The 16589-nt window shown below is 52.5% G+C and overlaps 2 protein-coding genes across 5 annotated transcripts in view; one reads left to right on the plus strand and one right to left on the minus strand.

The window, feature by feature from the left end:
• The first annotated feature begins 609 nt into the window (after nucleotides 1–609).
• CCL17 (C-C motif chemokine ligand 17) lies at nucleotides 610–8387 on the plus strand. The gene is made up of 6 exons (XM_053953179.1): nucleotides 610–1659; nucleotides 2048–2159; nucleotides 2521–2617; nucleotides 6008–6155; nucleotides 6788–6893; nucleotides 7238–8387. Exons 1-6 carry the CDS (start codon nucleotides 1593–1595, stop codon nucleotides 7344–7346), a joined length of 639 nt encoding a protein of 212 aa, XP_053809154.1. The 5' UTR covers nucleotides 610–1592; the 3' UTR covers nucleotides 7347–8387.
• A 58-nt stretch (nucleotides 8388–8445) lies between these two features.
• RANBP10 (RAN binding protein 10) overlaps nucleotides 8446–16589 on the minus strand; it is a 66025-nt gene continuing 57881 nt past the window's right edge. For all 4 annotated transcript variants that reach the window (XM_053952809.1, XM_053952808.1, XM_053952810.1 and 1 more), the window contains one exon: nucleotides 8446–15453. In XM_053952809.1, the coding sequence (XP_053808784.1) occupies nucleotides 15323–15453 (131 nt within the window). In that variant the 3' untranslated portion in view covers nucleotides 8446–15322. The remainder of the gene's footprint in view (nucleotides 15454–16589) is intronic.

Raw genomic sequence — 16589 nt, forward strand, 5'->3', positions numbered from 1 at the left:
ACCATTGCTGGCAAAGGCTGCATCTCATGTGTTCTCTCAGCCTCCCTTCCCCTCCTACTGCAGAATAACAAGATTATGTTCATTTTTTATGTAAACAAGCACATTCTCCAGAGTCCATTCAAGTGAAAGAGAAACTTGGGCTGGCAGAGGGGCTTTCCAGCACTTAACAATTCATGCCTGCACATTGGCCTTTCCCTTTCCAAAGTGTAAAAGAAGAAATATCCAAAGTTCTCCAGGGAGCTGTGAATCATCTGGCTTCCACAGACAGGGCTTCAAATCTTGAGAAAAGGGAAACAGAGCATCCTAGGCCAGATCTTTGGCCAGAAAAAGAAACACAGATCTGCAGGAGCTTCGTAAGGTCCACCCAGAGCAGTGGATCTTGAGTCTCCATCAGCAGGAAATGTGTCTGACAAAGCTGGGCTTGGGGAGAACTGAGCATGACCAGAGCAGTCTCAGCACTGGGAGATTTTTCTCCCAAATCTTTTAGAAGGCAGCCAGAGATGACAGTCCCAGGCACAATATCCTGCTCCAGAGAGTGGCTGGGGGTGCCAGTGTGAAGAAGGGCTTGAGGTGGAGGACTGTGGTGCCAGGGGATCTGCATGGGACCCCACTGCTCCATGCATCCACTTAGAGTCTGGTTAAAAAGAGGGAAAGGTGAAAAAAATGTCCGAGCTGAGTAAGGACCTACAGAGAGGCTCCTTAGACCTTCAGAAAGTGTGAAGAAAGAGGAGCCCAGCACAAGGAGGGAGAACTGTCCCCCAGGTTAACACAGAGGGGCTGACCCCTTTCAGCAGGTCCCTGCAGGGTCTGGGATGCCTCAAGGCTGTGGAGGGAAGAAGATGATGGAAAGACACCCAAAAACTTTGAACAGTAAGTTTTCCATCCATTCTCCTCAGCCTGATTCTGACTCCTGCCCTGCCCTGAAACGGGCTAAGCCAGCCCTGTCCACAAGGAAAGGTTCAAGTACATCCCACCTCACTGCCCAGTTATAAACAGGGATTTTTGGTGGAAAACTTGGGTTCCTCTCCATAGTACCAACATGGAATGTGATACAATTTGTGGCAGTATTTGCCAACTTGCCACTTTCAAGCCACAGAGGGCTGGTGGCAGCAGCAGTCACTGTGCTTCTGTTTAATTCTTCCCAGGATTCACAAGCCATCCAGGCATCTCCAGCACATTTGTATTGGCTCTGGGCTGAGTGACCTTGCATGGAACACCAGGCTTTGCCTTTCCTATGGCTATGAATCCCCTCTCTGAAGGCCCAGGAGCTCTTGAGTTTACATCTGCAGAGTGGAGGATTTCACTTCCTTCATGACTTTCACTGTGTGGGTGAACACAGAAGCTGACACAATTTATTTAGTCTTTCCAGGTATTGTCTGTCTGTAATCCTAATGATCCCATGTGACATGGAAATCCCCACGGGCAATGAAGCAGTAGCTTTTCCTTGAATTAGGTTCAAATTCTTTGGAAAAGGGGAGACTGGGGAGGAGTAGAGAGGATAAATTGCAGCAGCTCCTTGCCTGAGCACAGACTTGAGCTCTCCCAGAGAGGCAGAGCAGCATCCTGCAAGGAAGAGCCCTCCCACAGCCACCATGCTCACTGCAAGGAAAGCCCTGCTGCTCCTTGGGCTCCTCACCCTCTTGCCATGCTCCAGTGCAGGTAAAGCACCTCGTGGGCCACTGCTGCTGGCTGGGACTCGGGGCTGTCCCACCGGGGTGGTCAGGAAGGAAACCCCCGTGTGGAGCAGGGATGGTGCTGCTGGCAGGAGGAGCAACCTGGCCAGGGCAGAGCAGCACATCCTGGGCTGCAGGGAAGGCTGGAGACTGCTCCTGGGGCTGGGTGGCTTTGGCAGAGCTGCTGCAGGGCTGGGTGATAACCTGGAGCATCCTTCTGCCCCGGGAAGGAAGGAGGAGGGCACCTGGGGCTCCTCATGGCAGCACTGGCACAGCCTGGGGGATGTTGTGTCCATCAGCCCTGTCCTGGGGGAAGGTCCTGAAGACAGGCTGCCTCCAGAGCCAGCCTCACCGTGCCTCTTTGTTTCCTGCAGCCCCTTACTCTCCGGCCGAGTGCTGCTTCGACTACGTGAAGGGCGTTCTCCGGCTGGACAACCTCGTGGGTTTCTACTCAACTTCCAGGGAATGTTTTTTCCCAGCAATTGTGTAAGTCCTGGCAACTTCCCTACTTCTGTGCTGTCTCCTGGGCTGCCACGGGTTCAGTTCATCTGTTCCATCTGGGGACAGGACAGGGACAGGTCTGTGTCACCTCCGTGATCTTCCAGCACGAAGAGAGGAGGATGTGACTGTCTGGGCACTTCTACAAGGCCACTGCAGCTCCTGAAGGCTCTGCACGGGCTCTAGAGGTGCTGGGCTGCAGGATGAGCTGCTTGTAGGACACCAAGAACCCAGGGGCAGGCACAGGGACAAAGGGAAAGGAGAAAGGGTGCAGGGAGGGAGGATGGTGTGGGCATAAGTGGAATCACAGCTGTCATTCCTCACCAAGCTTCACCTTTAACCTTGACAGGTTTGACACCAAGAAACAAGCCAAGGTCTGTGCAAACCCAGAGGAGAATTGGGTGAAGAGAGCAGTTAGAGTGCTTCTAAAAAAGAAAGGACTTCATGCCCCTTCATGATGTAGAGTGGGTGCCCTGGTTCAGGCTACCCAACATCCTGGTGGGAAGGAAGGTTTGCAGTCGCCCTCTCAGAAGGAGTTAAAAATGTTCAGCTCTTGGGAAAGGACACTGACTGCCCAGAGCCCTGAGCTGCATCCACAGCTGGGCACCAGCTCCTGGAGTGCTGCTGGTCCTGTCTGCACCTGCCTGCTGATCACAGCCACAAAATAAAGTTTACTTCATGTGATATGGGAGAGTGGTGTCCTTTCTTCTCCCAGCCCCACAACTGTGCTGCTGCCAGCAGCTGGGGCTGGGATGGTGGCTCTTCCCACTGGGTCTCAGGGCAGGAAGGGAGGGGATGGATGGGACTTCAAGGGGACTCTAAAGGGGCTGGAGACTCCTCTGAGGGTTTTTAGGTGCAAAACTGCCATCAGTTTCAGGCTTAGAGGTTTCAGCCTGTCCCGTGAAGGAGCACAGCCTGTCCACCATGTGTGCCCAGGCCTGTGGTGTCTCAGCTGGGCTGCAGAACAAGGGTTTCTCTGCAGAGGCCCCTGGGCAGGAAGGGCAGACAGGGGAGGCTGAATCAGACAAGGGATTCCTGCACATCAGCCCTGGAAATTTTGCCCCTGCCAGGGGCCATGGAGAGCTCAGCAGTGATCCCTGCCAGGGCTTTGGGAGCGGGAGCACAACTGGAAGGGCAAGAGTGAGGAAAGTCATGAGTTAAAGATAGTTTAATAAATAAAGCAAAACTGGCACACAAGCAAATCAAAACAAGGGATTAATTCTCTCCGTCCCTTGGGTGGGCAGGTGTTCAGCCATGGGGAGCAGAGCAGGGCTCCCTCACATGTAAGAGTGACCTGAGAAGACAAATGCTGCAACTCTGAATGTCCCCCTACTTCCTCCTTCTTTCCCTGTGACAGTCCAATAAGGGGGAAAAGAAAGGAGAACCAACGAATAAACTAAACCTACCCAAAAAAACCCACCAAGTGATAAAGAAACCACCACTTGCCACTAGCCCAGATGATGCTCCTGGGGAAGGGGATTTTGGCAGCAGCAGCTCCAGGGATGTTTCACAGCAGAGGCAAAACCCATCCAGAGCTGAGAGCTGAGGGGTGACGCTGACACACTGCAGCTCTGGAACCTGAGGTGTCACAGGTACCAAGAAGGGGGAGAACTCTGGGTGCACCAGGAGAGGCTTCAGCCTGCAGAAGCCTCTTAACCTGCTGCCTTTCCACTTCAGGAGTCCTCAGGCCACGGAGTCACTGCTTGCTTGGACTTGGTGCCCTCTCCTGACAGCTGTGGCTGGGATGCAGCACAGACCTCGGGGCTCTGGGTGGGGCAGGTCCAGCCGGACACGGGCATTTATCATGGACAAACAGTTCATGTTCTCTTGTTAAAGTATTAGCTTTTGTGATTGTCCACTCAAAACCCAAAGCATTTTATGAGTCAGAGAATATTTCCCACCTCTATGGTGCTTTTTTTTTTTTTTTTTTGGTCCATGCCTATCCATTTTAATTTCTAAAGCAGAGGTTTTCCTCAGCCAGAAGATTTGCATTCGATTATTAATTATAGTGAGGTCGCAGGTGGTTTAGACATGCTAAAATGCTCTGCAGAATCATTATCCCCTCTTCTCTCCACTTGCCTTTGCATTTGCCTAAGCAGGAGCTCCACAGCTGGGGCAGAGGCTGTGCCACTGCTGGGGATGGCTCAGGAGGGTGCTGGGAATGCCCCAGGAGCTGCAGAGGAGGCTGGAGAAGACCAAAGCCAAACCCAAAGATCTGCTGCTGGGACAGGGAGGGAAGCCCAGTCCTCCAGAGCCTTGTGAGGCCTTCCCAGGCCTTCAAACACCCAACATGCACTGAAAAGGTCTATGAAGAACAGATAGTAGAGGCATCTACTAATGCTTCTGGAGAGAGGAATAAATAGCTAAGGGAAAGGAGGAGCAACTGTGTGCCTCAGACAAGCCTGAAAAGGGAGCTCAGGGTTGGCACATAAGGTTTTCTGCACCAGGGGATGCTGGTTGGAAAAAGTCATTAGCTCAGTTCTCCCTTAATTACAGCTGTGTGCCTTGAACCAGTGCCTAGGAGCTGGTGTGAGCCTGGTGGCTGCTGGCCCAGAGGGTCTGTGCCCTGGGGACATGGACAGGGAAGGCAGGACAACCTGGGGGTGATGCAAAGCCCACAGAAGAGGACGCTGGCTGCTGTGTGTCAGGCATTTTCTCCCTGCAGAGCCCTGCCTGGGGACTGTGGCACTAGAACCCAGCTCTCTGTGTGGGCACCCTGCCGTATGCAAGGCCAGCAGACCCCATGTCCTGCAGATAATTTCTTCTAAACCAGCACTTTCAGCACATTAGATCTGTTTCCTTCTCCTTTCTCCTTTCAGAGAAGTCGTGCAGACATGAGATAATCTTCAAAGAAACACATTTCCACCTTTCTTCCCCTCTGAGAAGCCCTGGATTGCTTCACCCTCCAAGCCACATCCAGATCCCCTCCTGTGCTCCCACTCAGCATCATCCTATGTTGGCTCCCACCAGGACCTCACCTCTCCTTCACACACAGCTGCATCTGCCTTCCCAGGAGCAGATCCCTGCATGGAAGCTGGGCTGATGTGCAGCAGTGCCCCATGGTGCTGCCACTGGGATCTGTGCCACCTGCCCCTCCTCCCTGGCATCCTCCCTGCCTCTCCTGGGGCTGTGCTAGGATCTGTCCCATCTTCCTGCAGGAGATGGCCACAAGGCTCTATCCCCCAACTCTCATTTCAATCCCAGTGCTGGTGTGGGAGGCAGAGGCAACGCAGGGGCTCAGACTTGTGTTCAGACCCAGACTCTCCTCACACACCCCACTGCCCCTGCCCCATTTCTTCCCCTTCCGTGAAGTCTGCTGAACCCACCAAAAGCACCTCTGACACCCCCTGCTCTGGAGTCCCCTCTGGATCGGTCCAATGTGGCTTCTGCCTGATATCCCATCCCATCCCATCCCATCCCATCCCATCCCATCCCGCTTTCCTGCCTAACCCAGTGCTGTGTGTGGCCAAGGTGGCTGGGGAGGTCAGTTTGGATGGGACTCCATCACTGGCCTTTGACACTGGGCAAGCCCATTAAACCCCCTGAGACGTGTCCCTGCTCAGGGACTGTGGCTTGTCTCTCCTGTTAGAAACAAACAGACGAGCACTGGACTTGATGTCCTGCCTGCATGGGAAGATGGCTTTAATCTGCTTTCAGTTCCTAGAAGCTCCCTTGCCCCATCATGGCTCTTCCATAGAATGCAGAAGTGCTCCCCAAACTTGTCCACCCACCACTGGATGTGTCCCAAAAATAAACGAGAGAAAGTCCCTTGACCTTCTTAGTACACGTCTGAATTTTTGGAAATGCAGCCTGAGTGGGCAGCGGGCAGAGGATAAAAGACAGCGTGGAGAGAGCCACAGGCACAGGCAGCGGGCAGGGTGACACAGGGCACGAGGAAGAGCCACCACTCAGCCACCATGCTCCCTGCAAGGACTGTCCTGCTGCTCACCCTGCTCCTCACCTTCTCTCTGCACCACGCCACAGGTAAGGAACCTCAGGGGCCGCTGCTGCAGGCGAGGGCTCTGAGCCCCACTGGGGACATTCCACTGGGGAGGTGAGGCAGGAAACGCCAGCAGGGAGGGGAATGCTGCTGCTGACAGGAGCAGCAACCCCCTGGTCAGGGCAGGGCAGCACATCCCGGGATGCAGGGGTGGATGGAGAAGGTGCTGGGTGGTCTCAGCAAAGCCAGAACTGGGGAGAGGCTGCAGGAGCTTGGAGGAGGCTCTGGCAGTTGTTCCCCAGGTCTCAGCTGGATGAGCAAAGGGGCTGGACAGAGGGAGAACATGCAGATGTTTGGAGCCTTCCAAAACACCCTGCAAGTTGTGCTCTGCCTTGGAAAGCTCCAAAACCTCATCCTCAGACTGAGCACCCCAGCCTTACCATGTGCTGTGGGGGCTGCAGCAATTCAGGCTGTGAGGGGCCAGCTCCCAGGCTGTCCCCTGCCCCACCTCTGTCCACAACCCAGTCCTGGGCTTGCTGTGTGAAGGGTGACAAGCCCCTGTCATAGGATGCTATGGGAGCTGCTCAGATGCTCCACAGCCTCTGTGCCGTGTCCCAGGCCTGGTGGTGCCATTGTCTGGTGATGCAATTCACAACATCCCCCCTTCCCTCCACAGCCCACTTTGCACCCGTGGAATGCTGCTTTAAGTATGCACAGAAACGCATCCGGCACCCTCAAAGCTTCTACGAGACATCCAAAGACTGCCCCAATCCTGCAGTTGTGTGAGTATCCCAGGCTTTGCTTCCCTTCCCAGATCTGGGATCCCAGATCTTTTGCTCCCCCATCCCATCCTGCTCCACAGACAGCTCAGTCCCAGCCAGGGGGGAGCAGCTCTGGGGGGTGGGCAAAGAGGGGAAAAAGTGGGTTTTAGTGCTTTCTGCTAATGCTAGTGGTCTGGGAAGACTCAGACACTCACCATCAGCCCAAGGAGCGCACAGGCTGCTGGAGATGGCTCCAAGCCTCGATCCTGGATGGGGCTGCAAAAAGAGAGGGGAGAAACAATGCCCAGGAAGGGAATGGCTCATGGTTCCTGTTTTCACTCTTTTCCCTCACTTCCTCATTGCAGGATTGTGGCTGCCAATGGTGATCAGATCTGTGCCGACCCCGAGAAGGACTGGGTGAATAAAACCATAAAACGGCTTCAAAAGCAAAAATTAAACCCATCCACCATCTGACTTGCCCATCCAGTCTTCCCGTCTCTCGAGGGAGCCAGCAGTGCCGGCAGCTCTTCTCCAGCGGGTGCTGTGGCCTCGGGCACCGTCACTGCAGGCGGAGCCATCCCGAACCCCGGCAGGATCAGGTGTCAGTGCCATGGACCTGCCAGCTCCCGAGCTGCTCCTGCTGTCACTGCCCTGCCAAGATGTGCCTGTGGAGCAAATATTTATAATAAAGACTCATTGCCACAAGTTGCTGTTTGAACTTCTCCTGATTCTCCAGACCAAGCAGCAGATCCTAACAAACCCAGGGCTTGCTGCAAGCAAAAGCCTCTGCCACAAGCTTGTTCTTCTCCAGAAGCAAACTGTGCCTGGTCACTGTGCTTCACTGGGAATGTGACAGTGGAGCCAGGCCTTGACCCACGGGTCCAGGACCCACAGGTGAGGTTACCCTCACCCCAGGCAAAGCTGTACATCCTCAGGGCATGCTTGCAGCCCCATGGGCTTTGCAGGTGCTCCAGAATTAAGGGGAGGGTTCTGGGAAAAGATACTGATCTACCAAACCCTTAATACCTTGACAGCTTCCAAGTGTGCTGGTGGTCACTGCCAAGTGTCTGAGGGAGATAAAGAACAATGTCCACAGTGCCAGGAGGGTGAGGACACAACCCCTTCAGCTGGACAGAGGTGTCCTGGCTGCCCATCCCTCTGCAGGGCCAGGGAAGGGTGGGAGCAACGTGGGATCCCAGATATTAAAACCAGGCTGCTGGCCCATCTTCTCATGGCAGAGGTGCAAACGTACAAGAGAAAACCTCAGAAAGGCAAAAGCAAGGAATGGGGCAAATGATCCTCAGCCTAAAGCTTCACCAGTGTTTTATGCTCATGGCTAGAAAACACTTCAGGGCTGTATTTTCTAGGGTAGTGAATGGCACAGGAAAAACATCCCTAATGACATTTTTGCCCATGAACTGTAAGCACATGGGAGGAAGCAATGGTGGAAAGGGAAGCTGAAACAGAATCAGATACTGGGGGAAAAACACCTCGAGGACTGTGCATCCCCTGTCAGAGGGGACACAGCCTTCCCTGATGAGCAGACTGACAAAGCACACAGCTCCACACTGGCTCTTGCACATGGATGTGTATTTTAATAAAAATAATTCTGTCAATATACAGCAGAATGTCGATTTCTTTACCATATTTCCAGTATATTTTCATAGGCTTTTTCTCAGTTAAAATCCACCCCCCCAGCCCCTTTTTTGAAGTTTTCATGCGAAGCATCAGATAACTTAATTCACAAATACTAAGCGTAGACTGAACCAATGTGCACAGTTTGTGTAATGTCCACATAGCCAATGTTGTACCAAAGAGGTGAAACTCCCTTCCAAAGGCCAGGAGAAGCCTGGAGTGGCACAGGCAGCTGTGCCCAGCGGCGGCCACTCCTCCAGGGCTGCTGGGAAACCTGTGGAGACCTCACACCCCATACTCCAGCTGAGCATTTCATACCTGAGTTTTGAGCAACCAGCAGGAGAGGAGAGTTCACTGCGTGCTGGGCAGGTCCTGGGCTTGCACTGCTGTGTGTGAGAGCTTCAGGGGCTGCAGCCTCCTCCTGCCTCCCTGGCTGCACAGGCGGGACCAAGACACGATCCCAATCCAGTGCCAGTGCAGTCCTTGGTCTGGAAGTCACCATACTTGTGGTTTTCAAATTTTCTTTAAAATCTGGATTATCCCCAGAGCTGCTGCTGCTTCTCCTTTCTCCAAGTCTAAGCCTGTGAGAAGCCCAGCATACAAAAATCCCTCTGTGCTCCCTTCTGGAGGAAGGATGTGGCTGAAGTCCTTCCTCCTGAGCAAAAATGTCCAGGCACACGCCTGGACCCAAGTGGAGTGACCAGAGAAAAGGTGTCTGCCTGGCCATGGGACTTTCAGCAAGGAGCAGAGGTTTGCATGGCCCCCAGGAATGTTTCTGTCATGATGTGAGTGTCAATTCCACACAGGACATGTGGGTTTCCCGCGAGCAGGAGAGAGTTAAGCTTCCCTCCTGGAAATAAAAGAGCTGGCAGGACGTGTGTGCTCCTCAAGCCTGGATGATGCCCTGGCTTGCTGGGCACTGCTCCAGCTCAAGCTGCAGGCTCTGAGCTCTGGTTTGGGATGTGGGGAGAGGGACAGACATGCCAAATTCACTCATCCATCACCTGCCACCTCTTGTTGCAGGGAAGGGTGGTGGAGAGCAGCTCGTGCTGTCTGTAGAAGAGGCCTCCAGGTTCTCAGCTCCTCCCTTTTCCTCCCAAATCTGCTGTAGCTCCCCTCACACAGCCCCAACAACAATTCCTCCAGCTCTCTGCCCCTACACAGCAGATGGACAAGGCTCACAACCAGCTCTGGATCTGACCAGGAACTGCTGGATTGCAGTTCCCTCCATCACTCATCCCTCTGGGGCAGAAGGGTCCCAGCAGCACCCAGCAAGTCCCCTGGCACGTCCCCATGCAGAAACAGCTGTCCCCTGGCAAGCCCTTCTGCAGAAACACCTTGGTACAGCTGGAGACTCAACACTTGCTCTCTGCCTGCTCTCTCTGCCCCACCACTGAGGCTGCTCTCACACTGGCAGGGCTGGAAGGAAGATGCTCCTTCTGCAAAGGGGACTCCTGGGTGGACCAGGACCCCTTGTTCGTTCTCCCAGGCTGTCACCAGCTCCATGGAGCCTCACTGCACCCAGGACTGGAGTGTGAGGGACCTCTCTCTCCACCTGCTGCCACAGGACAGTCCAAGTCTGCACTGCCTCTTAAGGGGAGAACTATCTGACCCCATGTGGTGCACCACACAGCTGCATGGCACTTACACACTGCTCTACAGCCTGGCTGCCACAGGTCACCTTCTCCATCAACCCCAGGGCAGCAGAACTCTGAAGTGTGTGTCTAAGCAACATGTGCTACCTGTTGACACAGACAGGTACCAAAGCACAGCTGCAATCCAGCCTGGCTTGCTTTGCTGCAGGAGGAGATGGTTCATCATCCCTGATACCCAAGATGGAAAATGACACATTCAATTCCTAGAACTAGCTCCAGCGGCTCTGGTTGCTCCAGTTTCTCAAGGCAGCCTCAAGAACAAAGCTATTTAAAGAATGGTAAAGATGTCTTAATAAAACATGAAAAACAAGAACATAGCTTGAGGACAGAATGAGATGTCACTGTGAAAAAAGAGAAGGAAGGATATGGGAATATCCTAGGTGTAGGTAACCACGAAGAATGTTACTCCCAGAGGGGCCCATTCTCCATGCCAGCCACAGCTGCATCTCCTGGTGTCCAAATCCAGCAGCACAGCAAGGACCACCAGGATGCTGGAAACAGAAACAGGCTCTACCCATCTTTCACCACACACCTTTCACACATCCCAAGGCAACAAGCTCCAGCTTTGGTTCACATGGGGCTGAGGGAGAGCATCCACTGGACAACCTTCCCATAAGGGCTGGATGCTGTGCATTGTCCAGTGCTTCACTGGGAGTGCCTCTCTGTTCTGCTGGCCACACACAAGGGCTCAGCTCCTAAGAGACTCCAGAAGAATGGCAGAAGTGCTGCAGCCAGCCCAGCTGCAGGCTGATAGGTGGCAAAAAGGGACTGTCACATGTGGAAGTCTTTTAGGCCAGCAGGGAAGGACAAGCCAGGAAGGGCAGTTGCAGTTGTCACATCTATGCTTGGCACAGACATGAGCCACAGAGCTGGCCCTGGTGTTAGAGCAACTCCCACAGCAGCCAGCACTGCAGATACCATTGTGGTCATGCAGTTGGGGGAATACTGGGGTTGTGGGAGGCAGAGAAGCAAGAAAGATTTCCCAAAACCAGCTGGCTCTGGGAGCACTCTGCAGGATGGACAGGAAATAGACTGCTGCCCTCCTTGCTCACAGCAGAGCTTGACTGAGAGCTCTCTCAACCCTCTAAGTCTTGAAATAGCTTTGGTTAAATACTTGCTAGGGTAGGCTCACGGAGTAGCAAGAGGAATAATCTGGAACAAGATGGTTCCAAGAGGAACAGGGGGAACAAGAGGAACAAGATTTGGCTCCCCTGGTACAGGAAAGATATCTACAAATTGGAATGCACCCAGCAGAGCCACTAGGATGGTCACAGGCTGGAGTAGCAGTGTATGAGGTGGATACTCCTCCAAGAAACACTTATCCCAGCTACTCCAGTGCATCTCACTCCAAAGTTCTCCCAATGTATTCTTGATGCTCTCACTCTCAGCTTGTGGGGGCAGCAAGAACCCTTGTCCATGGGGAGAGAAGCCTGGTGATGTAATTCAGCTCCATGAAGCTCTCTCCACAGAAACCCTGAAGGACACTTTAGCCAAGGCTCCAGGTCTGGAGTTCCCAAAATGCTCCTCTCAAAAGGCCACTTAACAGGCAGGGCACTGGACTCAAACCCAACGCCCAGGATGTGCAGAAATCAGGTCCCACCAGGTCTGTGAAATGCTTTCCTTCTGCCAGGCTTTTGCTGCACGGCCAAGTGCCAGGAAGGTGGGTGGGGTGTCCAGAGCACAGAGCTGGAGTGTGTTTGCTGTTCTCTAGATCACAGCTCTTCGATGGTGCCTTTGGACTGATCAGGGGACAGCTGAGGCTCTCTGAGTGTGCAGGCACAGCAGAGCTGGGAAAGGTTCAGTTGTTCCAGCAGTGGCATTTCCCAGGTCCTGGGAAGGACTAGCAGCTGGAGAGCCTCTCCTGGGGCAGGGGAATGCTGCTTGTGCAGGGTCCAGCTGAGCTCTGGAAAACCTCCCAGCATCTGAAGCCAGCCCAGCAGAGAGCAACCTGTGGAGTCCTGTATCAGTGCCACCAGCACAACAACACAGGGCTGTAGCTGAGTCCTTGTCCCCCCACCAGAAATGGGAAACCAGCAGTTTCTCCTACAGGCTCCACAGTAAAACATGGCTGTACTGAAGGACTCTTGGGAGCAGTGACCAGATTGTTTGAGGCACTTGGAAGAAAAAAAACCCAAATCATTTTTATAGAAGTAACTTTTGAATTGCCATGTAGCCTCTGGTTAGGTGTACAGCCACATTCAGTGTTACAGACCCCATTTCACTTTACCTCTGTTTTTAAAAACTACTGCAATAATCCAAGTTTCAGCTAACATGAACCATGAAAGAGCAGCCAGGGAGATTCAATGGCAAGAGGCTTTGAAATACAACCTGAGAAAACCACATCAGAAATTCCATCTAGGAATGAGGGGTAGGTTGGGACCTACATCCCACCACAAACATGCTTATCTTTCCCATACTGAGTCACAGCCATATTAGTCAGAACCTGAGTACAAGAAGCAGAAACCACTGGTGAAACCACCAGAACACTTGAAGTAAATTTTAAAAACTCAAATAAAATCCATCACACATTTCTTGGCACCAAAATAACCAGATATCTAGGAACATCTCTTTGTTGGTTTTTTTTTTGTGGTAGCGAAACCAAAATTAAAAAAGGCGCTCTAGGACAGTCAGCAAAGCTTTGCTGAGAGACCAAATGGGGCATTAATATGACACATGATGAAGAGACTTGGCTTAAAGAAACCACAAAGAGAAGGAACCAAAAAAACCTCAGAAAGATAAAGATGGTGTTGCTATGAAGATGAGAGAGAGGTCTGACTGCAGCCAGACTGCTGCAAGTGGTGACCAACAGCAGAGGAAGCTGCCAAACGGGGAAGGCAAAGCAAGGTCCTGGAGTACTTCAGCCTCAGTACCCAGAATCAGCCCAGCAGTGTGCTGTCAGCCTGAGTCTAAGGAATGGAAAGCCTGCAGGAGAATCCCACCAGGCAGAGCTCACATGGTGCCTTGGCACGTCTGGGACCCGAGGCTTTGGGAAGGAAACCTTTCCACTGAGTTATCTCTGCACTTGCAGCAAGGCAAAAACAGCAGGCTGGGCTAAGATCCATCAGCAGAGTTGGCAATCAACAGATGAGCTTTCAGGCACATGAGCTGTTCCCCAGAGCTGGAAGAGAAGCCCCAGACTGGCAAGTTAAATTCTGCTTGGTGCAGCTCTCTGCCTCTGCCTCTCTGGTAGAAAGGCTGTGGTAGAGCTCCCTCTGCTTTTAGCAGCTTGTACCAGCCATCTGATAAAAGTATCTCCTGCAGCTCTAAACCTCCTGTTTTCTTAGACCACTGCCACTACACACTGCACACCTTCACCAAAAGGCAGGGATCATGTTCCCAACCACCTCCACCACCATCTGCACATTCACTACCACAGCCTGCCCTGGCACCTGCCTCCCTACTCTGCCTTGATTTCAGACCTCCAGACATCCAGACCTGGATGTGCCAGCTGCAAATCCATCCTGCAAGCCCAGAAAATCCTTAAAGCTTTGGGCTTTTTGCTACTTTTCCTCTTGGTGCTTGAAGCCCTGGCACAGGCTAACCTCCATTTTAAGGACAAACCTCAACAAAACCTGTTCATCTTTCATTGACCTTCAAAAAAAAAAAAAAATTCGTGAACAGCAGTAAAATTCATGTTTGGTTTGAGCTCCCTTGGGTCCTCCTCAGAGCTACTGACCTAAAATTAATTTGGTGCAGAACCTGCCAGGCTGAACCTGCCATCTCCTAATGGTACAGCAGATGATGCAAAGCACACGGTGCTGCCAGGCAGCCTGGCCAGCTAACAGAACACGCTCAGAAACACTCACAAGTGCTCTGAATGCTTAGCAGCACTCAAGTGCCAGGCCTGGCACACAGCACGGACACATTAGTCCATTTTACTCAGAGGTTACTCACCCACAGATCCTTGCTGGTCTCTTTTGGGACTGGAACTTTGATAATTATCTTAATAATCCCTAAAGAAACACTGCTGCTCCTTTCTGAATGGCTCAGGCCCCACAGAGCTGGTACTGACCCCAACCTGCAACCTGATCTCAAGCTCGTCCCACCTGCAAGGACAAGAACAGCTCAGCCCAGGTTTCTCCAGACACTTCCAAAATTTAGAAGGACTCATTTAGATCAGTTTTACAGGGATGAGAGAGGGCAGGAAATACTGTTATTACTGAGTTAGTGGCAGAGCCCTCCTCCATGGAGAAAAATGGGGGATTTGTTATTTAATTAAAAATTATCAGCCCACCAGGGCATCGCCCATGGATGTTTCTGGCCAACTCACAGGACCTGGTTCTACCATACAGTGGCAGATGACTTCATATTCATCAGTCCTGCCCCTCCAGCTGTTCAGAGAGCTGGATTTAACTCTTTCTCAGGGCTGTGAGATGCTTCTACAGCACAATCACCAATGCAGGCAATGCTAATCTTCTACTCTTCCCACTCACAAAGCCAAGATTGAGAGCCTTGGGCTCCAAAGAGAGGCACCATGAAGGACCAGGCTCCTCCAATTTCCATCATTAGTGTGTGACAGGACCTACCTCACCCGGCCTCCTGAGGGGCTGTGTGGTGTGTGTGTGGCTGGGACCGAGTCTGTGGGCAATAAATACATCAGTGACTTTGTGGAGGTGGAAGAGACCTTTTTAATAAACATGATTCAAATAAAATAAAAAAAAAAATCCCTCTGAACTGCCACTGTGAGACGAGTTCGGATTACTAGCACGGATGATGCTGTATGTGCACGATGGAGGGAGAAGGGAAGAAAAGAACAAGCTGTCACCAACTTGATGAGCTTCCTCAGTAAATCAGCATAAACCAGCTCAGCAAAACTCTCCAGATAAAATATTGGTGGAACCATGAGAAACAACTCAAATCAAAACAAAAGAGAAAAATCCCTACATCAGAAGGTGCTACATTAGAATAACCAGCGAAATACTGAGTGCCGCTGGAGCCGCAGCAACGGCAGGGAGATGGGTCAGATCTGCCAGACTTCCCGGGGTCAGGAACAGCCACACAGTGAGGGACTCACTCAATCCTTGCACAGGCAGTGTGTGTGTGCTACAGGGGTGTTGGTGGCAGGGAGGTCAGGCTATCGAACGAGGTGGTGGTGCAGAGTGGCAGCAGCAGAGGGTGAAGGGCAGCACTCCACGACGGCAGCTCCGTCCCGCTCGGGTGTCAGTGCAAATAATCGTCTACTCTGGCAAAGGAGCAGGAGCCCAGGCCCACGCGAGCCATGAGCCGCAAACACTCCGAGGCCTGGCCCAGGGCGAGCATCAGCGGGGGCTGCTTTGGCAGGTTCTGAGATTCTGTGGGGGCAAAGAAAGAGAGCTGCTCAGAAGAGGAGTTTGGCTGCTGCTGGCTCACCTGCACTCAGGCCTCTCTCCATCCCAACTGGGCACAAAGCCCAGATCCCTGGCAGAAGGTGCTGGCTCTGGAAGGAAGCTACTCCCAAATACTGCCAGCTCTGTGCTGCTGCTGCTGCTCCACACACCCCACCACCCGTGACACATCCCACAGCTCAGCAGGGCCTTTGAGAGAGTGCTTTGAGTGGTGGCCAGAGCAACAAAAAGGCAACAAAGCTACTGCTGATGCTGTTTGCCAGAAAACCCTTAAAACATGATATATCAAAGTATGGAGGAATAAGGAAAGGCAGGAGAATCTGGTCCCAGCTGGGAGGCAACCTCTCCATTTCTCCCACTTGTGCAAGGCTGCACAGCAGCCCAGGCCCTGGATGAACTCACCCCCTCATCACCATGCCTTTACAGTGGCATGTTTTCTGAGGGAACCCTCAGCTGAGCTAGACAAGGTGTCTGGTAACCTGTGTGATGAAGCATGTCCAGACACCACTTCTCCCTGGTGACAGCCCTCAGCAACTTGTCCATGCTCCTCAAGCAATGGACAAACACTGTCCCTTGCTGACTGTCAGGGGAAGGGACTCTCCTTCCCAAAACATGCAATTTCTATTCCTCTGCTCAGTCAGAACATGAGCCCTCATGGGCATGTCCATCAAGTTGTTCCTTTCCCTAGAAGATAATCTCTAAATCTCCTTCTGGAACATTCAGTGTGAGAGGCACAAACCCCATAGGAAATCTGCCTGGGCACAGGGAGCCAGATTGTGCAGAGGATGCAACTGCATTCCCTCCTAGAAAAGAGGATGATACCAGGGCTGAACTCTGCTAATCCAGACAGCTGGAAAAGAGCCCTGGTAAAGTGGTAAAGTCCACAAAATGGTTCAGGTGGGTTCAGAGCAGGAAGGGAGAGGGGCAGGAAATGCATCAAAGAGATTTCAGTTTCTTCAGAAAGCAGGGGAGGAAAATCCTGAGGAACATGCCAGGAAGGGAGTCAAAATGGGAGTTGTATCAGGGGATCTGTTCTCTGCAGGCTTCCCTCCCTCCTACTCCCCTTCCTGCATTTCTGCCCTGACAGGCCCCAGCAACAGAAA

The sequence above is a fragment of the Vidua chalybeata genome, chromosome 11 (assembly GCF_026979565.1).
Source record: "Vidua chalybeata isolate OUT-0048 chromosome 11, bVidCha1 merged haplotype, whole genome shotgun sequence".
Classification (NCBI taxonomy): domain Eukaryota; kingdom Metazoa; phylum Chordata; class Aves; order Passeriformes; family Viduidae; genus Vidua; species Vidua chalybeata.

Excerpts from the sequence above, each read along its gene's own strand:
- CCL17 (XM_053953179.1), top strand. The coding sequence starts at position 1,593 with ATGCTCACTGCAAGGAAAGCCCTGCTGCTCCTTGGGCTCCTCACCCTC. Across the intron at positions 2,160-2,520 it reads TGTTTTTTCCCAGCAATTGT|GTTTGACACCAAGAAACAAG; the intron begins GTAAGTCCTGGC and ends TAACCTTGACAG. Across the intron at positions 6,894-7,237 it reads TGCCCCAATCCTGCAGTTGT|GATTGTGGCTGCCAATGGTG; the intron begins GTGAGTATCCCA and ends TCCTCATTGCAG.